At 46.1% G+C, this 21,467-nt stretch overlaps 1 protein-coding gene across 2 annotated transcripts in view; it reads right to left on the bottom strand.

Moving 5' to 3' along the window:
* COL5A1 (collagen type V alpha 1 chain) overlaps positions 1-21,019 on the bottom strand; it is a 425,380-nt gene extending 404,361 nt beyond the window's left edge. Inside the window, exon 1 of one of the 2 annotated variants that reach the window (XM_069241581.1) lies at positions 20,585-21,019. In XM_069241581.1, coding sequence (XP_069097682.1) covers positions 20,585-20,687 — 103 coding nt within the window. In that variant the 5' untranslated portion in view covers positions 20,688-21,019. The remainder of the gene's footprint in view (positions 1-20,584) is intronic. The other variant, XM_069241580.1, reaches the window with a different exon arrangement.
* Between the last annotated feature and the right edge of the window lie 448 nt (positions 21,020-21,467).

Raw genomic sequence — 21,467 nt, 5'->3', positions numbered from 1 at the left:
GGTAAGGTCTACTTAGTTGGTATAAAACTGGGAAATTTAACTGAAAAAAAGTAGAAAAAGTGGACAGTCGGGGTTAAGTTCCACTAATTCTCCATCTCACTTTAACTCCCATCCCAGGAGACCCAGGTTTTATGGCGACAATGTGTACCAATGTGGATGCGGTGCCCCAGGAACGCTCTTGGTAGGGGTGACAGAAATATCTGTGTGTGTTTTGTATATATATAACTTTTTTTTAAGGACAGGGATAAGTGTTCTTATAAATGTAACCATTTTAAAGTCGATTAATCTGAGTATGTTCAAAGTTCTACAGATGATAACATCATTCTGTACTCGATGTACAAGCAGACCAGCCCGACTGAGGGGGTTGGAACAGTCAGACGTAAAGATGAGGCAACAAGTCACCAAAAATGAAAATGATTAACCTTCCAGATCTTGGACATCTCCTTCACATTGGTAAAGTCTCCCGTTTCTATACCTGTTCCTTGGGAGAGGAGACAAGAGCATCCTGCCTTCCACGTATAGGACAAGGACTGTGAGAACAATGGGGATTACATCCCCCATAAGGCTCCAGTTCAAGGGCCAATAGCCTAGCACTGATAAAAAAAAGACTGATTCGTTGGGCCTTTTAATAAGTAGGGCTGATATATACCAGGAAAAAGGTTGTAAATATGCAAGCAGCATGTTCTTGCAATCAACACAGCCAGATTACGTGCTGCACCTTTTGTGTTATATCACATGACAAAAATATCACATCTAATACACCAGTCTAATCACAATCTCACATAGGAAGTCTAAGTAAGACGATGTCGCCTTAACAATAGTAATTAAATATTTACATTGATGATGCAGCGGTAGGCAGTGTAGTGGATGTTATATTTTTGTAGGACGAGTTTATCGACCTCGATGTAGTGTCCTGTGACTGAATGAAAATAAAATAAATTGTGAGTGTGTAATTTTCCAATCGTAGAGGTGCATGGTATAATGGGCAGCTTACACCACGCACATCGATAGGTAAGAAAGCGGGCAGTACATGCTTGCTTTGTGGTATATCATCCAGGAAAGATAGAACAAGCTCATTTTAGACATGATGCTGACAGAGATGTCGGTGAATACTGAAATGCCTGTAAGTTAAGCCCATGTGCAAGTTTGAACTACAAGTCATCATTTACTCTTGTTTTTGTGACTCTGACCTTAAGTATTCCAGAGATGCACATATCTAAAGGTGGTTTACAGCTGCAGGACCACAGATCCAACACGGACACCTGGGCATATTTACAATGAAGTGGCGCACGGCAGTGCCCCAAGTCTTTTCGCCGTGCTGCCTACATGCTATCTCGAAAGGGCAGGAATGCACCGTATTTATGAGAAACTGAGAAACTGTGCATTCCCGTCCTTTTAGCCAGTGCGCAATTTGGTGCCTAGTGCCAACGCAGGCATCCTTGCACCATGGTGTGCAAGAGTGTTTGTATTGTTGGCAGGATTGTTATTTTGCAGGAAGGTACACCTTACTGTATGCAGGAAGGTACACCTTCCTGCACAAAAACAATCCATTGAGGTTTTTTCCTCTTTCTACATCTGCTGGACAATGCAGCACCCATTGAAAGCAGAAAAAACTACAGAAGTATAGATATTTCTCTTTCTTACGCCTCCCTTAGTGAGGCATATATTTTTGATGCATTCCCAGGTTTACTGATTCTTGTAAATCTGGGAATGCGTCAAAACCCATGGGTGTTGTGTGGGAAGATCAACTGCAGAGCCCACGGAATGCCCCCGATGCAGTGTACAGCAAAGCAGCAACTTGTGCTGCGTTGCCCTACACTGTATCTACAAGACCATGAAAATCCATGCAAAGTGGCTTTGTGTGGCCTCGTAGATATGAGTCTGATCTCTATGCGACTTAAAATCATGATGACGCACCAGCGGCACAAAGGGCTTGTAAATAAGCCCCACAGTCTTTGCATCAATGGGCATTGTAGGGAAGAAAGTCTTTGTATAATAGGGAATGCAGTGGCACCCTGCCTCCTTCTCAGATTTTCTGACCCTCCCTGTTGTTTCCCCTCGGTGTACCTGCCCATCTGCTAGGTCACTGAGGGTGGTCCCTGCTTTAGTTGCTGCTTTAGCAGCACAGAAGACGGTTTGGGTTTCCGGGACACTGACGATTTAGCATCACATGTAGTATAATATGGTTATTGCCTCATCACTAGACCATGAGGTGGTGGGACTTTGAAATGTGTTGTCCACGGGTAAAAGCCACTTAGCAGGGTCCGCTGATCCTGTCATGTAAAATCTGTCCATGCCTCTATAAGTTCGCTGCTTTTCTTCCCTTGCATGTATGTTGTGGGTTGTGTTACATGTGGCGTGTATGAGGGTTGTCTGGGTGTATGGTGCCTGCTTGTGCATCCTTGTGCCAAGTGAACTGTTGTCCTCACAAAGACATAGTCACTGCAGCAAAAGGTGAAGTTTGCCCTTCCTGTGGTTGCTTTGATGGTCACATCAACCATGCACATTTCCGATGCAACCCCCATTGCCTATCTGCCAGGTCAGGCTTTGCTACAGAAGTAATCAACAGCAGCATAGTGAACAAAAGGTGACTGTCACGAACATTGCTACAAATTCTTCTTAACAAACCAGTCCTGTTAAATTTGTGCCTCTGGTGCCCCACTCATTCGTGCATTTTTGATCCTGTCTATGCCTTAACAGGAGCAACCATAGGGAAATCAGTCAGTGTAGGAACAGCAAGTCACCATCATGCAAGTGCAAGCAAATATGTTTTTTTTTAACGAATAATAAACACACTTTCCTATTTCAAAATATACATTTTGGTTTATCTTCATAGGGGATGCCTCTCCTCCGCATTCATAAAGTTATGTGAACGGGGTGATTCGTGGTTCGCAGTTTGCACACTGCCATGGCCACACACCTGTACAGTAAATGTTGACGCACGTGTAATTGCTTCTTCCCCCCACATTCCAGTGGGGCTGGAGGTCTGTTCTCCACAAAGACCTTGGTGTCGTTCACAGACCTCATCTCTTTCTTTGTCATTGACGAGTAAGCCAAGTAAGGTCTTAATCTGTCTTTCTGTCATTAAGCCACGCCCACCTCACAAACCGCACTCCACCCACGAGCCTATTAAAAGGAAAGTCCCATTTGAAGAAGAGACAACCCTGCAATCCTAATGACAGACTAGTGCGAGTTAGTCCTTCTGAAGTTGTAATTGGAGAGCGTGTGCTAGCAGGAATCCCTGGAGGAGAAACAAAGGCTCGAGCCACCCGGAAGAAACAGAGAAGAGACTTCACAAGACAGAACCGCTGCAATCCCTTCCATTTAGTTATGTTCCTCCCAGCCCAGCTTTTTCACTGCATTTTGCAGGAAGGAACTCTAACAACAGAAAGGATTTTACCCTTTGACATCAGTAAACTCACTTTGAGACCATGAGGGTCAGCGATGGATGAACTAGAAATCCTAGGAGATGAAAAGTTTTATATTACAGATTTTACAGAGTGCAGCATATACCTTCCATTTTCTGGGACGATCCTTCGTAGCACTGTAGACACTCTGGAATAAATCACTATGGGGGTTATTACAACTTTGGAGGAGGTGTTAATCCGTCCCAAAAGTGACGGTAAAGTGACGGATATACCACCAGCCGTATTACGAGTCCATTATATCCTAGGGAACTCGTAATACGGCTGGTGGTATATCCGTCACTTTACCATCACTTTTGGGACGGATTGACACCTCCTCCAAAGTTGTAATAACCCCCTATATGTGAATGTACTAAAGAAGGGAGCAGGCAATCAATTGTGAATGTACCTGCACACCTATGTCTCTACTACTGAGGGCCGCAGGATGCAGGTCCTTGTGGTGCACTTTACAGTACCAACTTTGATTGAAAAGGACAAGTTCAACTGTAGAGCTTTCATTCCACTTCTTGTTCCAAAAGTAACCATTAGCCAATTCACAGGGGGCCTAGTTCTAGCCAAGTGACTAGCTCCTCTGCAAATCAGGGCTTTGGTTTAACCTCTTAATCATAGAGTACTCATGTTTAAGTAGATGGAGTTCTCCCTGATCTGATGCTGTCACAATAATCTGGTTGCAGCCAGGGCATGATATTTTAAGGACTTTAAATGATGCTCTTCTTTCAAACTTCAAGGCGAGGGTTCGGGGACCAGTAACCTTCAACCTCTGTTGTGATCGAATTAATCGTTAAGGAATTATCCTAGCTTGATAAAAGATGTAAACTATGAAGTGAGAACTTTAAGATGCACTGCAGCCTCAGCTTTCCAGTTTATCACCTATCATGCCCCTGGTGGGCAGGGAAATAACCACAAGGTCTGCAGATCAGAGGATGTCAAAACTCTCAACCGGTGTCTGATGGCACCCGTCAAGCCCCCATCACTGCTACGTGTGGACACTGGTAGTACAGATGTTCTTTTCCACATCACTATTACAGCTGTTTGACTGATTAAGGAACCACAAGAAACATGCAATATTAGGACTGGCACCAATGTGAAGGCTGTGATGTATCTGAACAGTAATAAGTACTAAAGCATCACTCAGGAAGCATCATCCCTGGGATAACCTATCGACAGTGCTTACCATTCGAAGTAATATACCTATCCAAGGGCCATATGTACGAACACATTTTCCCATAGACACAGAATGGGCAAAACTGTTTGGTACATCTGGCCCCAAATGAGCTTGTCAGAGCAACAGTGCGGCAAACGCACACTTCTGCATCCACTCGTACATCACACTATTGCAACAGTTTGCATGAGGCACAACTCCTGGAACAACTATTGGCAAGACATGGTTCCAAGCCAGACCGTTAGCTGAGCATTTGCCACCTCAACAGAACATCGAGATCATCTTGACAATCTACATATCAACCATCCAAAAGGCAGTAACTTAAATTTATCAGACACTTTAAAATAGTAGTGCATCGAAAGACATGGAATTAGGAAAGATGTCTCAAAACATAACAGCTGCCAGAAGATAGAAACGAAGCTGAGAACAACTGCACAGCCCACCAAAAGAAACAAACACCATTGAGTTTATACATATATATAGTCTATTCTGGCCAGGGTCTATACGATATAGATCCGTTGTAAACAACCAAATGAAAAGTCAGTCAACAGACCACTTTGAGTATACAATTGTGGGAAAATACTATTATTATTATATATATATATATATATATATATATATATATATATATATATATATATATATATATATATATATATATATATATATATATATATAGTATTTTCCCACAATTGTATATATATCATGTGTATATATATATATATATATATATATATATATATATATATATATATATATATATATAAAACAAATCATGTAAATTCTATTAATTTTTGGTTTGAACTTTGTGTAGACTATAAACTAGGTATCTTAGTGCCACTGTTATTCAGTCCTGCCTTCGTTAACTTCTGTGAACATCACATCTCGAGAAAGTATGTATTATTAGAGAGGTTTGTGTGTCTGGTGTAAACATCTAAATCGTTGCTGCTTCTCCTGTCCCTCTCACTTTCATCTCCCACGTCTAGGACTCGAGAAAGTGGCATGTTTCGGAAAGACAAACAGCATGCTAAATATAACTGCCGTGTTCAGCCCTTTAATTTGGAATGGTCCTTAAGAGAACCATATCAATGTCATTGAACTATCATGAGCTGGAACACCACAACCCTAGAGTTAGTTTGTATGTCTTGAGGGTGTGGGACTGTGAGACGGGGGAGCTGAAAGAGGTAGTCGTCATCTAATCACAAGGCTTGTCTTCCTTTGTCTGTGTTACTAATTAGAGTTCCTCTGGCACCACGACTAGCGATTTGATAAATTGGTTGGTCTAAGAGGCAAGTGTGGTCTGGTTTCATCTAGAAAATGTTCTCTTGTATCACTCGGTTCTCTTACATTATTTCTCACTACCTGGCTGCCATTACTGCATCGGCCTCCCCGACAGACCCATCCAGCACCCCTGGTGAGATGTTGCGAACCAGCCATTCCTGAGAAAGAGATGTTTCTGGCCTGTGTGGAAACCTAGGGTAGGTGGCATAGTCACCATACAAATGGATGGAGACAGGGGACCACTTGTCACAGAAAGATGTAAGGATGCTTTGAAGCAGCAATCCTACTGCAGAGCTGAGCAGAAACTGAAGGCAGGAACCTGGCCGTCTAGAGCAAGCATTGGCAGATGCAGCTAGCAAAGAAGAGCTTGATTAATGGAACCTCCTCAGAGGCTCCATCTGCTCTGCAAGCCAACTACACACCCTTGCATGTCATCATTCTCTTCTGTCCAGAATCTCAGGAACAAATAAATGTCAGAGAGAGCCATGTTGGCTGCCTCAGCTTTTGATACAGGTGCAGACTCTCAGGCCGAGGGTCAAATGAAAGTGGAGTAACCAGGCACGGCTCCTCTGCTAGGGCGGAGGAGCGTCACGCCCCCCCCCTCACCTCGCCAGCAGCAGCCGCAAACCTTTTAGTACAAAACGATAATAAACTAGGGCGGGGAATTGGGGGTGACAAGTCCTGAGGGGAGTGCACAGAGTATTTCCTCAGTGCACATGTATGGTTGGCCTGCCGGCTCGGGCTGGCCGTAAAACCCATATGCGCACAGGGCTCTCTGTAACCCGGCAATGTGTAGCTGGGCTGGATGCAGCCTGCACAGGCTCTCGGTCTGCCTGGGAGTGCCCTGTCTGGGCTCTCCCAGCCAATCCTGACGGTGCTCTGAGCAGCATCAGAATTGGCCACAGGGATGGCTGGGAGCCTGTGCCTGCAGCCAGCAGAGCGACAAACGATGAGCGGAACAGCCCGGTGCGGGATTAAAACTTCACCTATAGGTTAATGAGTATTTTGAACCCATGGCTGTACAGGTCATTCAAACCTCACCTGAATGGGTTTATGAGTATTTCGTACTCCTGGCTTTACAAGTCCTTCAAACCTCACCTGTATGTGTTTGTGAGTATTATGAACCCCTGGCTGTACAAGTTTACAAGTCCTTCAAACTTCACCTATAGGTTAATGAGTATTTTGAACCCATGGCTGTACAGGTCATTCAAATCTCGCCTGTATGAGTTTATGAGTATTTTGAACTCCTGGCTGTACAAGTTTACAAGTCTTTCAAACCTCGCCTGTCTGGGTTTATGAGTATTTTGAACTCCTGACTGTAGAAGTTTACAAGTCCTTCAAACCTCACCTGAATGGGTTTATGAGTATTTTGAACTCCTTGCTTTACAAGTCCTTCCAATCTCACCTGTATGAGTTTATAAGTATTTTGAACTCCTGGCTGTACAAGTTTACAAGTCTTTCAAACCTCACCTGTATGGGTTTATGAGTATTTTGAAGCCCTGGCTGTACAAGTGTACAAGTCCTTCAAACCTCACCTGAATGGGTTTATGAGTATTTCGTACTCCTGGCTTTACAAGTCCTTCAAACCTCACCTGTATGAGTTTATGAGTATTATGAACCCCTGGCTGTACAAGTTTACAAGTCCTTCAAACTTCACCTATAGGTTAATGAGTATTTTGAACCCCTTGCTGTACAGATCCTTCTAATCTCACCTGTATGAGTTATGAGTATTTTGAACTCCTGGCTGTAGAAGTTTACAAGTCCTTCAAACCTCACCTGTAAGGGTTTATGAGTATTTTGAACTCCTGGCTTTACAAGTCCTTCAAACCTTACCTGTGTGGCTTGATGAGTATTACAAACCCCTGGCTGTGCGAGTTTACAAGTTCTTCAAACCTCGCCTGCATGATTTTCTTGAACTCTTATCTGTACAAGTTTATAAGTGGTTCAAACCACACCTCTATGAGTCTCTTGAACACTTGGCTGTACAAGTTTACAAGTCTTCGGAACACCAAGCTGTGCACATCTACAGTCCTTTACACCCAAGTGGTAGGAATTTACAAATTCTTCTGTCCCATAGCTGTTTGAGCTTACAGGCCTTTCAAACCTTTAGATGTACAAGCTTACAAGTCATTAAGACACAGTAGTGACTTATTTGGTCATTCAAACCCCTGGCTGTACGAGTTTACAAGTCCTTCAAACCTCACTAGTTTGAGTCTTTTGAACCACTAGTGTGAGTTTACAAATCCTTCGAACCTCTAGCTGTACATTTTCCAAGACATTTGAATACCAAGCTGTACAAGTCAACAGGACCTTGATACCTGTGGCACTGCGAGTATACAAATTCTTCAACAGTTTAGCTATATGAGCTTGGAAGACCTTCAAATCCATGGTGGCTTTACAACTCCATCAAACTTCTAGTTCTACGAATGTACAACTCCATCGATCTCCTAGCTGCTTAAGTTTACAACTCCATTGAAATTCTAGCTCTACGAACTTACAACTCCATTGAACTCCTAGCTCTACACATTTACAGTTCCATTGAACTCTGAGCTGTCTGAGTTTACAACTCTATTGAACTCCTAGCTCTACAAATTGACAGATCCATTGATCTCTGAGCTGTCTGAGTTTACAGCTCTGTCAAACTCTGAGCTGTATGAGTTTACACACCATGGACTTACTAGCTCTATAAATGTACAACTCCTTTGAACTTCTGGCTCAACGAGTTTCCAACTCCATCAAACTCCTAGCTCTACAAGTTTACAATTCTATCAAACTCCTAGCTCTATGATTCACAACTCTATCAAACTTTGAGCTGAGTTTACACACCCTGGACTTACTAGCTCTATAAATGTGCAGTTCCATTGAACTCTGAGCTGTCTGAGTTTATGGCTCTATCAAACTCTGAGCTGTATGAGTTTACACACCATGGACTTACTAGCTCTATAAATGTACAACTCCTTTGAACTTCTGGCTCAACGAGTTTACAACTCCATCAAACTCCTATATCTACAAGTTTACAACTCCATCAAATGCCTAGCTCTCTGAGTTTACAACTCTATCAAACTATGAGCAGTATGAGTTTACACACCCGGGACTTACTAGCTCTATAAATGTACAGCTCCATTGAACTTCTGGATCAACGAGTTTACAACTCCATCAAACTCCCAGCTCTGTGAGTTTACAACTCTATCAAACTATGAGCTGTATGAGTTTACAGCGTCATGAAACGTTGAGCTCTACAACTTTACAACTCCTTTGAACTGCTGGCTCTGGGAGTGTACAACTCCATGGAACTCCTAGCTCTACGAGTTTACAACTCCATTGAACACCTTGCTCTAATAGTTTACAACTCCATTACACTCCTAGCTCTACGAGTTTTCAACACCATTGAACTCCTGGCTCTGCAAGTTTACAAATGTATCGCACTATAAGCTCTACGAGTTTCCAACTCCTTTGAACGCCTAGCTCTATGAGTTTACAAGGTCATTGAACTTCTAGCTCTACAAGTTTACACTTCCATTGAACTCCTAGCTCTAGGAGTTTACAACTCTATTAAACTCCGAGCTATACAAGTTTATAACTCCATTGAACTTCTAGCCCTAGGAGTTTAGAACTCCATCACACACCTAGCTCTAGGAGTTTACAACTCCATTGAACTTCTAACTTTAGGAGTTTACAACTCCATTGCACACCTAGCTCTAGGAATTTACAACTCCATTGAACTTCTAGCCCTAGGAGTTTACAACTCTGTTGAACTCCGAGCTCTACGAGTTTACAACTCCACTGATCTCCTAGCTCTACGAGTTTATAACTATATTGAAGTTCTAGCCCTAGGAGTTTACAACAACATTGAACTCCGAGGTCTACGAGTTTACAACTCCACTGATCTCCTAGCTCTACGAGTTTACAACTACATAGAAGTTCTAGCCCTAGGAGTTTACAACTACATTGAACTCCGAGGTCTACGAGTTTACAACTCCACTGATCTCCTAGCTCTACGAGTTTACAACTACATTGAAGTTCTAGCCCTAGGAGTTTACAACTACATTGAACTCCAAGGTCTACGAGTTTACAACTCCACTCATCTCCTAGCTGTACGAGTTTACAACTACATTGAAGTTCTAGCCCTATGAGTTTACTACTACATTGAACTCCTAGCTCTACGAGTTTACGGCTACATTGAACTCTTCGTTGTACGGCTTTGCAAGCCCTTTGAGCCTGCACATACACGAGTCAGACAATCTGTTGAGACCCTATCTGTGTGAGTCTAAAGGGTCTTCAAAAAGAGTGCTCTGCTGACCCTTTCCGTCCTTTCTAAAGTTCCCTGACTCTGTGGGGTCTCTGTGCTCCCCGGCTGTCTCGCTGGAAGGCCCTGTGGAAATACTTACCACAGCACATCCATCTTCTGGACAACTAGCTTGGCTGAAGAATGCATTTCAAATCTGGCTTCTTTCAGGCCGTCATGAGTAATGTGCACTCCCATGAGCCCAGCACCCCCGGCTGCTGAGACACAGCAGCCAGATTGCACACACTGCACCACCGTCAGTGCACATTTACAGCAAATTCTCCCGATTACATAAATTGCACAGCTGCCAGGACATTTTGCACCAGCCCTTTCACTGACAGCGGGACTGACTGATGCTAAATGATTTTATAATGGCCCATCAGTGCAAGCGATCACCAACGTAGCACACTTCATCTGGTTACATCATGGCATGCAAGAACCAAACACTTCTTACCATATAGTCACCTCTAAATGTTTCCGGTGGGCCCGGGGGCCATGCAGGCCCATAGTATTACAGAGACAACTAAAGCCCAGAGTCCGTCCTAGCAGTCCTTGGCTATTATACCAGGAAATGCCTCGGATTGGCATCAGAATGTTTACCACAGGGGGACATCCCAGAGGCAGCTTCTAGTGGGCTTGTTACAAATGGTTTGGACTGGGGTGTTCTTTGACTAATAAAGCGCTGCTAGTAAGAAAATCTAAGTTGTATCTATGAAGGCGCTAATGGAGCCTATGGCTTTTATTGTCCTTTCACCCAGGGGGATTTCTCTTGCTTTTTTCTGTTGCACGTATATACTGTACTGTCAAGAGGCGCATACGCTGAAAATAGATTCACTACAAGCCATTTGCAACTGGCCGACTGGACGTCCCACGAGGCGCCCACACTACACTGCCCACTTTCAGTTCTTGTTTGGAGGACTTAAGCCCAGAGCCGGCACACTCTGTATGAAAAGCTTCACCTTACCACTAATGCCACACTTCTGAACAATTGCATGCGGTCATGGCATTGCCACTTGCTGCGTTCCTTTGCCAGCCAAAGATGGGCATCTCTCACAGATGTTTATCAACCACGGACGTAATTGGAGCTGAAGTTCTAAAGAGGTCATCAGTGACGCACCTGTGCAGGAAGAAGTGATGCCTCGTGGTTAGGAGTGAAGGTAGTGGTCTTGGAGATGGAATTACCCGGTTTTGAGTTCCAGCTCATTACTGACAAAGGGTGTGATCTTCGTCAGATAGATTTACTGTATTTACTGTCTCTGTTAAATGAACTCTACACATTAATAGCATTTCGGACCTGCTAGGAAACGTTCTGACACCCTAAGAATTTAGGTGATGTGGTCTACAGTACCCAGCCCGTCATTTCATCCCCGGGGTCCTCCACGGGACTGAGAAAGGGCACAGGACTTTGGCACGATGGCACTCGTACCAGTCTACCACTGGCACTGACTGCCGACCATGCACGAGACACTTCACATGCCTGTACTAAGGCTGTCAAGATGCAGTTGTGTGAATCGGATGTGACTGACCTCTTGGGAACAGATGATGCGTGAGGAAACTCTAATGCCGAAGTCATAACATGCACGGACCATAACACTGGGGCGGGGCGTGGGAGCCATGGTGATGCCACCCACCTAGCTGAGGACCTTGGTGCTGTAGTGTTAACAGGAAAGTTCCACCTGACACATTTTTGGGGCACTGGGTGACCTGCAAAGCAAAATCCTAGAAACATGCATTCTTTTTATTTTTCCACATTAACTTCGGTGGGTTTTTTTGGGACTCGGAAAGAGGCAAGTTAAAACTTGGCAGCCACCATCTTTATCCCTCCTTAACATTCTCTGACACGTTTCAAGTGGAAACGAGCAACATGATGCTTTGTTGCTCTATGTGGAGCACCTCTGCTAATTAGCCACATAACGTAATAAAATATCGCGTGCCTCCTTTCCACGGTGTCTGCCAAGTTTTAACTTTCAGATGCTAAAGTGGAAAGAAAGACGAAAGTCACACTAGAGAAAAATAAAATGATTGGAATATTCTGGGATTTTTATACTGTGGACCATTAAAATGCCGAAGAAACTGTGATGGGTGGAAAATTCCCCTTTAATAGAAATTGGTCCATAGATCAGCTCTACAGGAAACCGACTATTTCTCCAAATAACAAGATACTGACTTTTTGTGCACGATATTCTGTACATATTTGAGACTGTACCACAAATGTTTTACATTAGTGCAGGAAGATGCGTAAAATATGCAACTGGCAATTTTGCTTCTTGAGTGGTACAGAAAAGAGTGAACAGATTTTTTTCCCGCCCATATCACGGAAAGTGTGTGCCACCAGGGCACACATGGAGGAAACTACTTGTGAAATGTTAACAATATGGATAAAGCCCTGAACAGAGCGTCTCCTCTTGCAGGCACACCCAACCAAAGACGAGTGTCAATCTGGACAATGGAAATGACAACACGCAGACCTCTTTCAAGCCACGCCCTGATGTGTTTGGTCTGTAACAAAAGAAGGCGCTCCTTCTTTCATCTATACTCTAGCCGCCTCCGGGCACAAACCCGGCCAGCTGCATCTGAGCACGCGCCGTGGTGTGCTGGCAGCTGCTCTAAACTCAAAACCTGACTCTTTGGTATATGTCTTGGCACATTTCTGATTTAGTTACCCTTTTAGTGTCTTGCTCCTATAAACTTTTTAACTTCACACATTGTATCTTGGAGGTGAAGCAGTGACTCCCGGTGCAAGTGAGCACTGGCCCCTGAGAGCTCTAGTCCTTGTGAAAACCAATACAGGCATCATACATATTTGTAATCACTAATCTATGAGATCATCAGTCGCTGTGAACGCAAAGGTATATGAGCACCAATATGTGAGCGTCAACCAACACAGGCACCAATATGTGAGCACAAACGTATGTGAGAACCAATATGTGAGCCTCAACCAACACGAGCACCAATATGTGAGCACAAACGTATGTGAGCACCAATATGTGAGCATAAACCAACACGAGCATCAGTATCTGAGCACAAACGTATGTGAGCACCAATATGTGAGCGTCAACCAACACGAGCACCAATATGTGAGCACAAACGTATGTGAGCACCAATATGTGAGCATCAACCAACACGAGCATCAGTATCTGAGCACAAACGTATGTGAGCACCAATATGTGAGCATCAACCAACATGAGCACCAATATGTGAGCACAAACGTATGTGAGCACCAATATGTGAGCATCAACCAACACGAGCACCAATATGTGAGCACAAACGTATGAAAGCATCAGCCAACACAGGCACCAATAAGTGAGCATCAACCAACAGGAGCACTAATATGTGGGTTCACAAATGTATGTGAGCACCGTTATGTGTGAGTGCTAAACGTGAGCAACATTATATACTTGTGTGCCAAGCGACGTGAGCACCAATCTGTGTGAGCACATGTGTATGTGAACCTAAATTTATGTAAGCACTGATCTACCTAAGTCCAAACATATATGAGCTCCAATCTACAGGAGTACCACTCTCAGTACATATGTATGTTAGCGCTAATATATGTAAAAGCCAATTTAAGGGAGCACAAACATATTTGAGCATCAGTCTACATGTGCATCAATATATGTGAACAACATCCAAAGTGGGCACCAATCTGTGTGAGCGCAAACATGCGTGAGCACCAGTATATGTGAGCACAAGCCAACGTGAGCATCAATCTATGTGAGCACAAATGTGAACAGTCATATATGTGAGCACCAATGTATGTGACCACAATGCCACTGATCACCGGAGCACATCGCGGGGAGTGAACAGTTCGGATGCTATCGCTGTGTACCAACGAGCTCACTCAGTACGGGTGAATATCTAATCTATGTTCCGTTGTTCAGAACTGTGTACACACTCTGAACAACCTTGGTATAAATGTCTCACTGTTGTCTCGTGTCCAGGGGGATGTATTCGCCTGTGTAAGAATAATTCAGTGAATGCCTGAAAGCTGACCCGTGGGATTGCACCCATAATCCTGTACACGTGGATGGAGATTGCGGAATGCCAGATGCAGGGCCCCTTACACCCGGCTGAACTCTCTTTTCATGGCTTCCTACACCTTCCTACACTGCTCACTAGTGCACGACACTCTGTACATCATGAGCACACCAAGTATACATGCATGTACTCTCTCCAAATCTGTACTGCGGCCCAACATGTACCTAGAGTGTAATGTCAGCCCACAATGTATTGATCAGCCCACCGACCAGTTTTGGTGTACAGCTCCGTGTACCCTGTGAGTGAGCCTCGGAATATCTTGTTTGACCCTCCGGTGCTCTCTAGTGTGCAGCACGGTGTGCACACACTGTCTATCTCGCTGCACCCCCGCTGCTCTCGAATGAACAGCACGATGTGCACACACTGTCTATCTCACTGAACTCACACTGCTCTCTAATGTACAGCACGATGTGCACACACTATCTCGCTGCACCCCCGCTGCTATCGAATGTACAGCACGATGTGCACACACTGTCTATCTCGCTGCACCCCCGCTGCTCTCGAATGTACAGCACGATGTGCACACACTGTCTATCTCGCTGCACCCCCGCTGCTCTCGAATGAACAGCACGATGTGCACACACTGTCTATCTCACTGAACTCACACTGCTCTCTAATGTACAGCACGATGTGCACACACTATCTCCCTGCACCCCCGCTGCTATCGAATGTACAGCACGATGTGCACACACTGTCTATCTCGCTGCACCCCCGCTGCTCTCGAATGAACAGCACGATGTGAATACACTGTCTATCTCACTGAACCCACACTGCTCTCTAATGTACAGCACGATGTGCACACACTGTGTGTCTCGCTGAACCCCCGCTGCTCTCTAGTGTACAGCACGGTGCACGTTGTGCACATACTGTGTATCTCGACGAACCCCGCGGCTCTCTAGTGTACCGCACGGTGCACGTTGGGCACACACTCTATATCTGACTCAACGCCCGCTGCTCTCTAGTGTACAGAACGATGTGCACACACTGTGTGTCTCTCTGAACCCCCGCTGCTCCCTAGTGTACAGCACGGTGCACGTTGGGCACACACTGTGTATCTCGCCGACCCCTAGTGTACAGCACGGTGCACGTTGTGCACACACTATCTATCTCGCTGAACCCCTAGTGTACAGCACGGTGCACGTTGTGCACACATTGTGTGTCTCGCTGAACTCCCGCTGCTCTCTAGTGTACAGCACGGTGCACGATGTGCACACATTGTGTATCTCGCCGAACCCCCGCTGCTCTCTAGTGTATAGTATTGCGTACCTTGTGGGCGCACTCTGCATGCCTGATTAAAACCCCAGCTGATTTCTCGTGTACAGCACTGTGAATACTCTGACCGCACTCTGCATGCGTGACTAAAAGCCCAGCTGATTTCTCGTGTACAGCACTGTGAATACTTTGACCGCACTCTGCATGCATGACTAAAACCCCAGCTGATTTCTCGTGTACAGAATGTGTATACTCTGGCCGTGTACAGCAGTCTGTATACTCTGACCGCACTCTGCATGCATGACTAAAACCGCTGCTGATTTCTCGTGCACAGCACTGTGTATCCTCTGACCGCATTCTGACTAAAACCCCAGCTGATTTCTCGTGCACAGCACTGTGTATACTCTGACCGCACTCTGCATGCATGACTAAAACCCCATCTGCTTTCTAGTGTACAGCACTATGTATACTCTGACACCATTCTGCATGTCTGACTGAAATCATGGCTGCTTTCTAGTGTACAGCACTGTGCTCTCTCTGGCTTAACTCTTTCCTGCTGCACAGTGTACAGCGCTAAATTCACAGAGAATACTTTCAGCATGAATCCCTAAAGCCTGGGATGCTTTGTAGTGTGCAGCACTTGTATGCTGCGGGCACACAGCACGTCCAGATAAACCCTTTGCTGCATTCTAAAGACCCCCACCCCCGGCCTTCGAGGCCTCTGAGAAGCAAGGATAACATTTGAAAAAAAAGCAGCTGGAGCGGGGCAGGTGGATTTCACCTCTACCTTGCTTCGAATCGGATAACTCAGTAGTTCGACTCAAAACCTAAGGTATTCATATAGGACTCTGCCTGGAAGAAAAAAGTCCCAAAGCCAGGGTTTCTCATTGAAAGTCATTTCGCAATGCACACGTTCATATCCAATGACCCGGGGCACAGTAACCGAGTAGTCGACTTATCTGTGAAGCTTTAGTAACCGGGTAGTCAAGTTATCTGTAAAACTTCAGCAGCCGAGGAGTCGAGATACCTCGAAAGCTTCATTAATCGAGCAGTCGAATCATCTGTAAATCTTAACTATCTGTCAACCTTCAGTAACCGAGTAGTGATACGTAAAACCTCAGTAAATGTAAAGTTTATGTAACCGTATAGTCGGTGACTGTAAACCTCAGTATCTGTAGAGCTTCAGTAACCCAGTGGGCGAGTTATCTGTAAAGCCTCCGTATCTATAAAGCTTCAGTAACTTAATGACGTTATATATAAAGCTTCAATAACCGAATAGTCGAGTTATCTGTATAGCTTCAGTCAACCGTGGAGCTTCAGTACCAAGTAGTCGAGGTATCTGTAAAGCTTCAGTAACTGTTAATCGAGATATCTGTATAGCTTCGGCATCAGTAAAACGTCAGTAACCGAGTAGTCGATTTATGAGTAACCGAGTAGTCGAGATATCAGTAACCGAGTAGTCGAATTATCTGTAAAGCTTCAGTGCCCGAGGAGTCGAATTACAAGATAAACGTCAGTAACCCAGTAGTCGAGTTATCAGTAACCGAGTAGTCGATATATATCTCTAAAGCATCAGTAACCGAGTGCTGTACACTGTCACTAACCGAGAAGTTGAGATATCTGTAAAGCACCAGTAACCGAGTGTTGTAAAGCTTCTGTCGCCGAGATATACGTAAAAGACTAAGTAATCGATTGTTGGAAAGCTTAGGTAACCGAGCAGTCGACCCATCTAAACCTTCAGTAACATAATCGAGTTATTTAAATCTTCAGTATCCGAATAGTCGAGTTATCTGTAAACTGCGCCTGTGAGAAGCAGCCGCGTTGTCCCTCACATCTGTGCAGGGCGGGGATGTGGGCCCACAGCCGCCTCCCTACAGTACAGCCGGTACAGAGAAAGAAGACCCTACCCCACCCCCGCCCGCCTACCCCTTCCCTAGCAGTATCTGGGGGGCGCCCGTGCCAAGAGATGGGAGCCGCGGCCTCCGCTCCACCCCGGACCCTCCTCGCTGGGAGACAGCTAGGGTCGGAGGCTTCAAGCGCTATGAGCGCCAGAGGAGACGTGCCGCCAAGAGTCTCGCACCGCCCAAATATTCTATGCCAAGCAAGAAGAGCTAGCTGGCTGCAAGCAGCACGCGAAGCGGCGTACTGAGAACATTTTTATTGCAGCAGGAGCATCTCGAACACGAGATGTGGTACACAGGACAGAGTGGCACGAACGTCTGGTTGAGACCGTGCGAAAAAGCAGGTGTGTTGGACATGGGCCGTTCATTTATCCATACACAGTACAATTTATAAAAGATATTCAGGGTGTGAGAAGGAAGGAGATACACTAATTTGCTCTAAGTCACAGGGCACAATTTTTTAAACATTCACACTGTAAGATGGGAGGAGATACATTCATTTGCCTTAAATCACACAATTAGTCAGGTGCTGAAGCAAGGGTGAGAACCACAGTACAGCGGTTCCAAAATAATCCAGTCAAAGGTTGACATCCGCTCTCATTCTTTACAGTTGTGTGGCCTTGTGAAGTGGTCACACTGGTCGTTGTGCACAGAAGAAGTCCTCACGCATGCAACGGGGCATTAAGGCGCGGTACATCGAGGGCGTGGGTGGTAGTGAAATAATATTCGCCAATCGTGGTAGGGTGCGAAATTGGCTCAGGAGTCCGGGTAGGAGCTGGGGAGTTCTACAGTGATGAAAATGAGGCGTTCCTTGTAGATTCTTACATTTTAATCCTGGCTTGATCTGATTATGTGATCCTGGGCAAATCACTCGACCTCACTATGCTCCCTGCCCCAAACCTTCCAGCTTTGGAAGATCCTATAAATCCAGTGCCTCCCGAGCGTCAAGGTTGGCGTTTACTCCCAAAATGCATGCCCCTGCAGGGCGGTTCCTTCCATGTCATACTCCCTACTCTGACCTTGTCGTTGAAGCGCCATGCATGGCCTTTGAAATTTGACGTGATACTTCTATAGCACTTAAACACAGCTGCCTTGGTTAACACCAGTGCACTGCAGTACTGGGAGCTGAAAAAGATCCTGCGTTCTCCAGAGAGGCTGGATGGCCGGAGAAGGGATCAATATTGCCAGAACTACGCTTCATTAGGTAAAGATTCTAGAAAAGTGACCGCACTGGGCGCCTGGAAGCCAATTTACAGCACTTTGTGTGGGGCAGTTGGACTGTTGTGAGAGTGTTCTGATTCCGCCCTAGGGACAGAGATCTGCCCGGCTATGTAAGTCCTAAACTATGTCATCTGAACTTCCAACCGCGCCCCGACCTTTGACCTCTCTTTCATTTCTCAGACGTCAAAGGGACCCACGGTCCTTTTTTTAGAGCAGCTTCAAAAATACACCAAGCCTTGGAACCTCTTGTTGGGTTAACTAGAAGTAAAGCGCCAAGAATGCGCAGTCGAAACAGTTGTGCTGGAGTGGTGACGTGTCCCCGTGGCTACTTTGGAGAGACCTGACTTTGAGTCCATTTGACTCAAACGTGTGAATCTGGGCGAGATACGTCTCGGAAACCATACCTGTCTATATTGCAAGAGCCTAGATGCTGTTCAGAGAACTTTGCTGGATATGTTTTGAATTCTAATTCCCAGATGTGTTCTATCTAGCCCTCATCTGACAGAGCTACGGGTCACAGAGTGGCGTCTAATGAACATACTGTACACCGACAAAAGCGAAAAAGCAGTTTTAATCACGTGTTCACTGCTTCGACAAAATGTGTATTCCTGGGCAAATCCATTCAGCTCTATGTCCCATTATCTAACGAAAAGATGTGCAATTGGAAAAAAAAGAAAATCAGACAGGTTTAAGTTCTGTGAAACAAAGTTGTGTGCACTTTATTAAATGTTCCAATTTATGATCGAAAGTTTATCAGAGGATTTGGGGAGAAAGAAAACATGAATGATAAAAGAGAGAGGGAGGAGAGAGACGGTGGCATTTTTGATGCTACCAATGGGGATTAAGGCAAGTACCGAGAAAGCACAATAGGGGGCAAACTTTTTCCAGGTTTGTACAGGGAAAAAATCTGCATACATTTTGTGGGCTATGCAACTGAATTCCTTTGATCTCTGCAAGACGAGGACAGAGATTGCCTCGACGAAGAAAAAGTTCGCACTTATATAATCGGCAGCAGATGAATCGCTCAGCGCGCGCGCGCCCCGCAATGGTAGAAGGAATGCACCGAAGTTTAAAGAGCGCGGCTCGAGCCCCGAAGAGTTAATGGCAGATGCCCGGGCTGCAGAAGATGTCTCACCGCTTTCCCTCTCACTGCCCCCGGGCACATAGTTTTCAGAGCACTTCTCTGAACTTAAGCTGCCTCTGAGCAGGCTGGGCGATCGCACACAGCGCGCTGCTTCACTGTTTTCTTGCAAGAGGCGCAATAAGCTGTCCATTTGGTCATAACTAGATATTTGGGCATCTGACCCAAGCAGGCACAACCTTACCCCTAAAAAGAAATCCTGCTCACACAGACTCTAAAGGGGACAGAGAAGGGACAATGTCATCAAAGTCGGGTAAGGGAGTGAAAAGGGAGGTGGGGGGGATACATATGCTTGGGTGAGATGGTGGCGGAGGGTCGTAGAGTGAGTGGGGGGGCAGAGGACACGCACCTTGCAAGGGAGAGACGAATGGGGTGACACAGGAGCGGAGGGCGGAGAAGGGGGCTCACGTCCGAAAGGGGTGATGAAGTAAGTAGGGGTTAAGCGGAGGAGGGCGCACGCCCTACGGGGTGAGGTGGTGAAGGATGCCGGGATAGGGAGGAGTGTGGGGGGCACAGATCTTTAACTGGGGAGAGGATCGGATGAGGGGAGCACATATCCTAAAGAGATGGATGGGGAAATGAGAACAGGAAGGGAAAGGGGTACACACTCACAGGGGCGAGATGGCGAGGGGCTAAGGACATGTGGTGGAGAGGGGGCACTCGTCCTATGGGGAGGCACCGAAGAAAGGAGAGTGGAGAGGAGAAGGGGTACGATTAGTGAGAGGATGGGGGAAAAAGTGGGGGGAAATCCTAAAAGGTGGGGCTAACGGGTGGAACCGTGCATAGAACCGAAATAGGGAATCAGGAAGATCGTGGGGGGTACGGCTTTTATTGGGGGGCGGGGAGGGAGTAAAAGTGGGAACGCAGCCAGCTTGACACACTGCCTGCCAGACACCCCGTTTGCAGAGGTCACCTTACCTGCATTGCACTGGGTGAACACATAGAGCCAAAGGGCTACAAAGAGAGGCCAGTCCCTTATCGACGTCCTCCGTTTCCACCTGGTGTGCCTTTCCTGAGCCATCTCCTCAGCCAGCAGCCGGGTCCAGTCCCCCCGTCCTCTGCCTCACGAAGCGGGGACAGTATCAGACCGGGGAGTGGGAAAACAGAAGGGAGCAAACAGGGCGAGGGTACCCCTTTAAAAAGAGGGGCAACTTTTATGAAGCCATCGGTGCTGGTTCAAGTTTCTTCTCTTGTCGGGTGGAGTGATGGGTGGCCCCCAAGATCCTTCCTTCACCCCTTCTTTCTCTCCTTCCCTCTCCTCCTCCTCTCTCACTCAGCTTCCCTCCTCTGCCTCGGTCTGACCCTTCTGGGGTGTTCCCCTGAACTGACACCCCGTGCCCGGCTGATCTGGGAGTGGAAGCCCTGCGAGGGCAGATGCGGAGGCTGTCAGTCCCGGGGCAGGGCGTCGAATCAGGAGGCGCGGGGAGACCCGGAGCTCGGCCCCCTTCTGATACAGGAGACCGGGGAGGGGAAAAAGTGTGTTAAAAAAAAACGAGAGACGGAGAGAGAGAGAGGGGAGAGAGAGGGAAGAAAGGCTGTGTGGCATGTCCTGAACAGAACAGAAAACAGGGAAACCTGAGCTGCTCCCAGATCTGGGAGCCTCGACCAAAGGCAGGGGGCGTGGTCCTGGCGAGCAGGGGAGCTGCAGGGCGGCAAGTACAAACTCCGCACCGGATGAAACTGACACGAGAAACTGACCAGGCCTGCACGCCCCTCTGGCACGTCCATTGCCATAGGAGAAGTGAAACGGGGCACTAAATGCGCCAACGCACTGGCACGCGGGGTTTACACTCCACTATGT

The sequence above is a fragment of the Pleurodeles waltl genome, chromosome 6 (assembly GCF_031143425.1).
Source record: "Pleurodeles waltl isolate 20211129_DDA chromosome 6, aPleWal1.hap1.20221129, whole genome shotgun sequence".
NCBI classification, from domain to species: domain Eukaryota; kingdom Metazoa; phylum Chordata; class Amphibia; order Caudata; family Salamandridae; genus Pleurodeles; species Pleurodeles waltl.
Note: the sequence above shows the minus strand (reverse complement) of the source record. Positions and strands in the feature narration are given on the sequence as shown.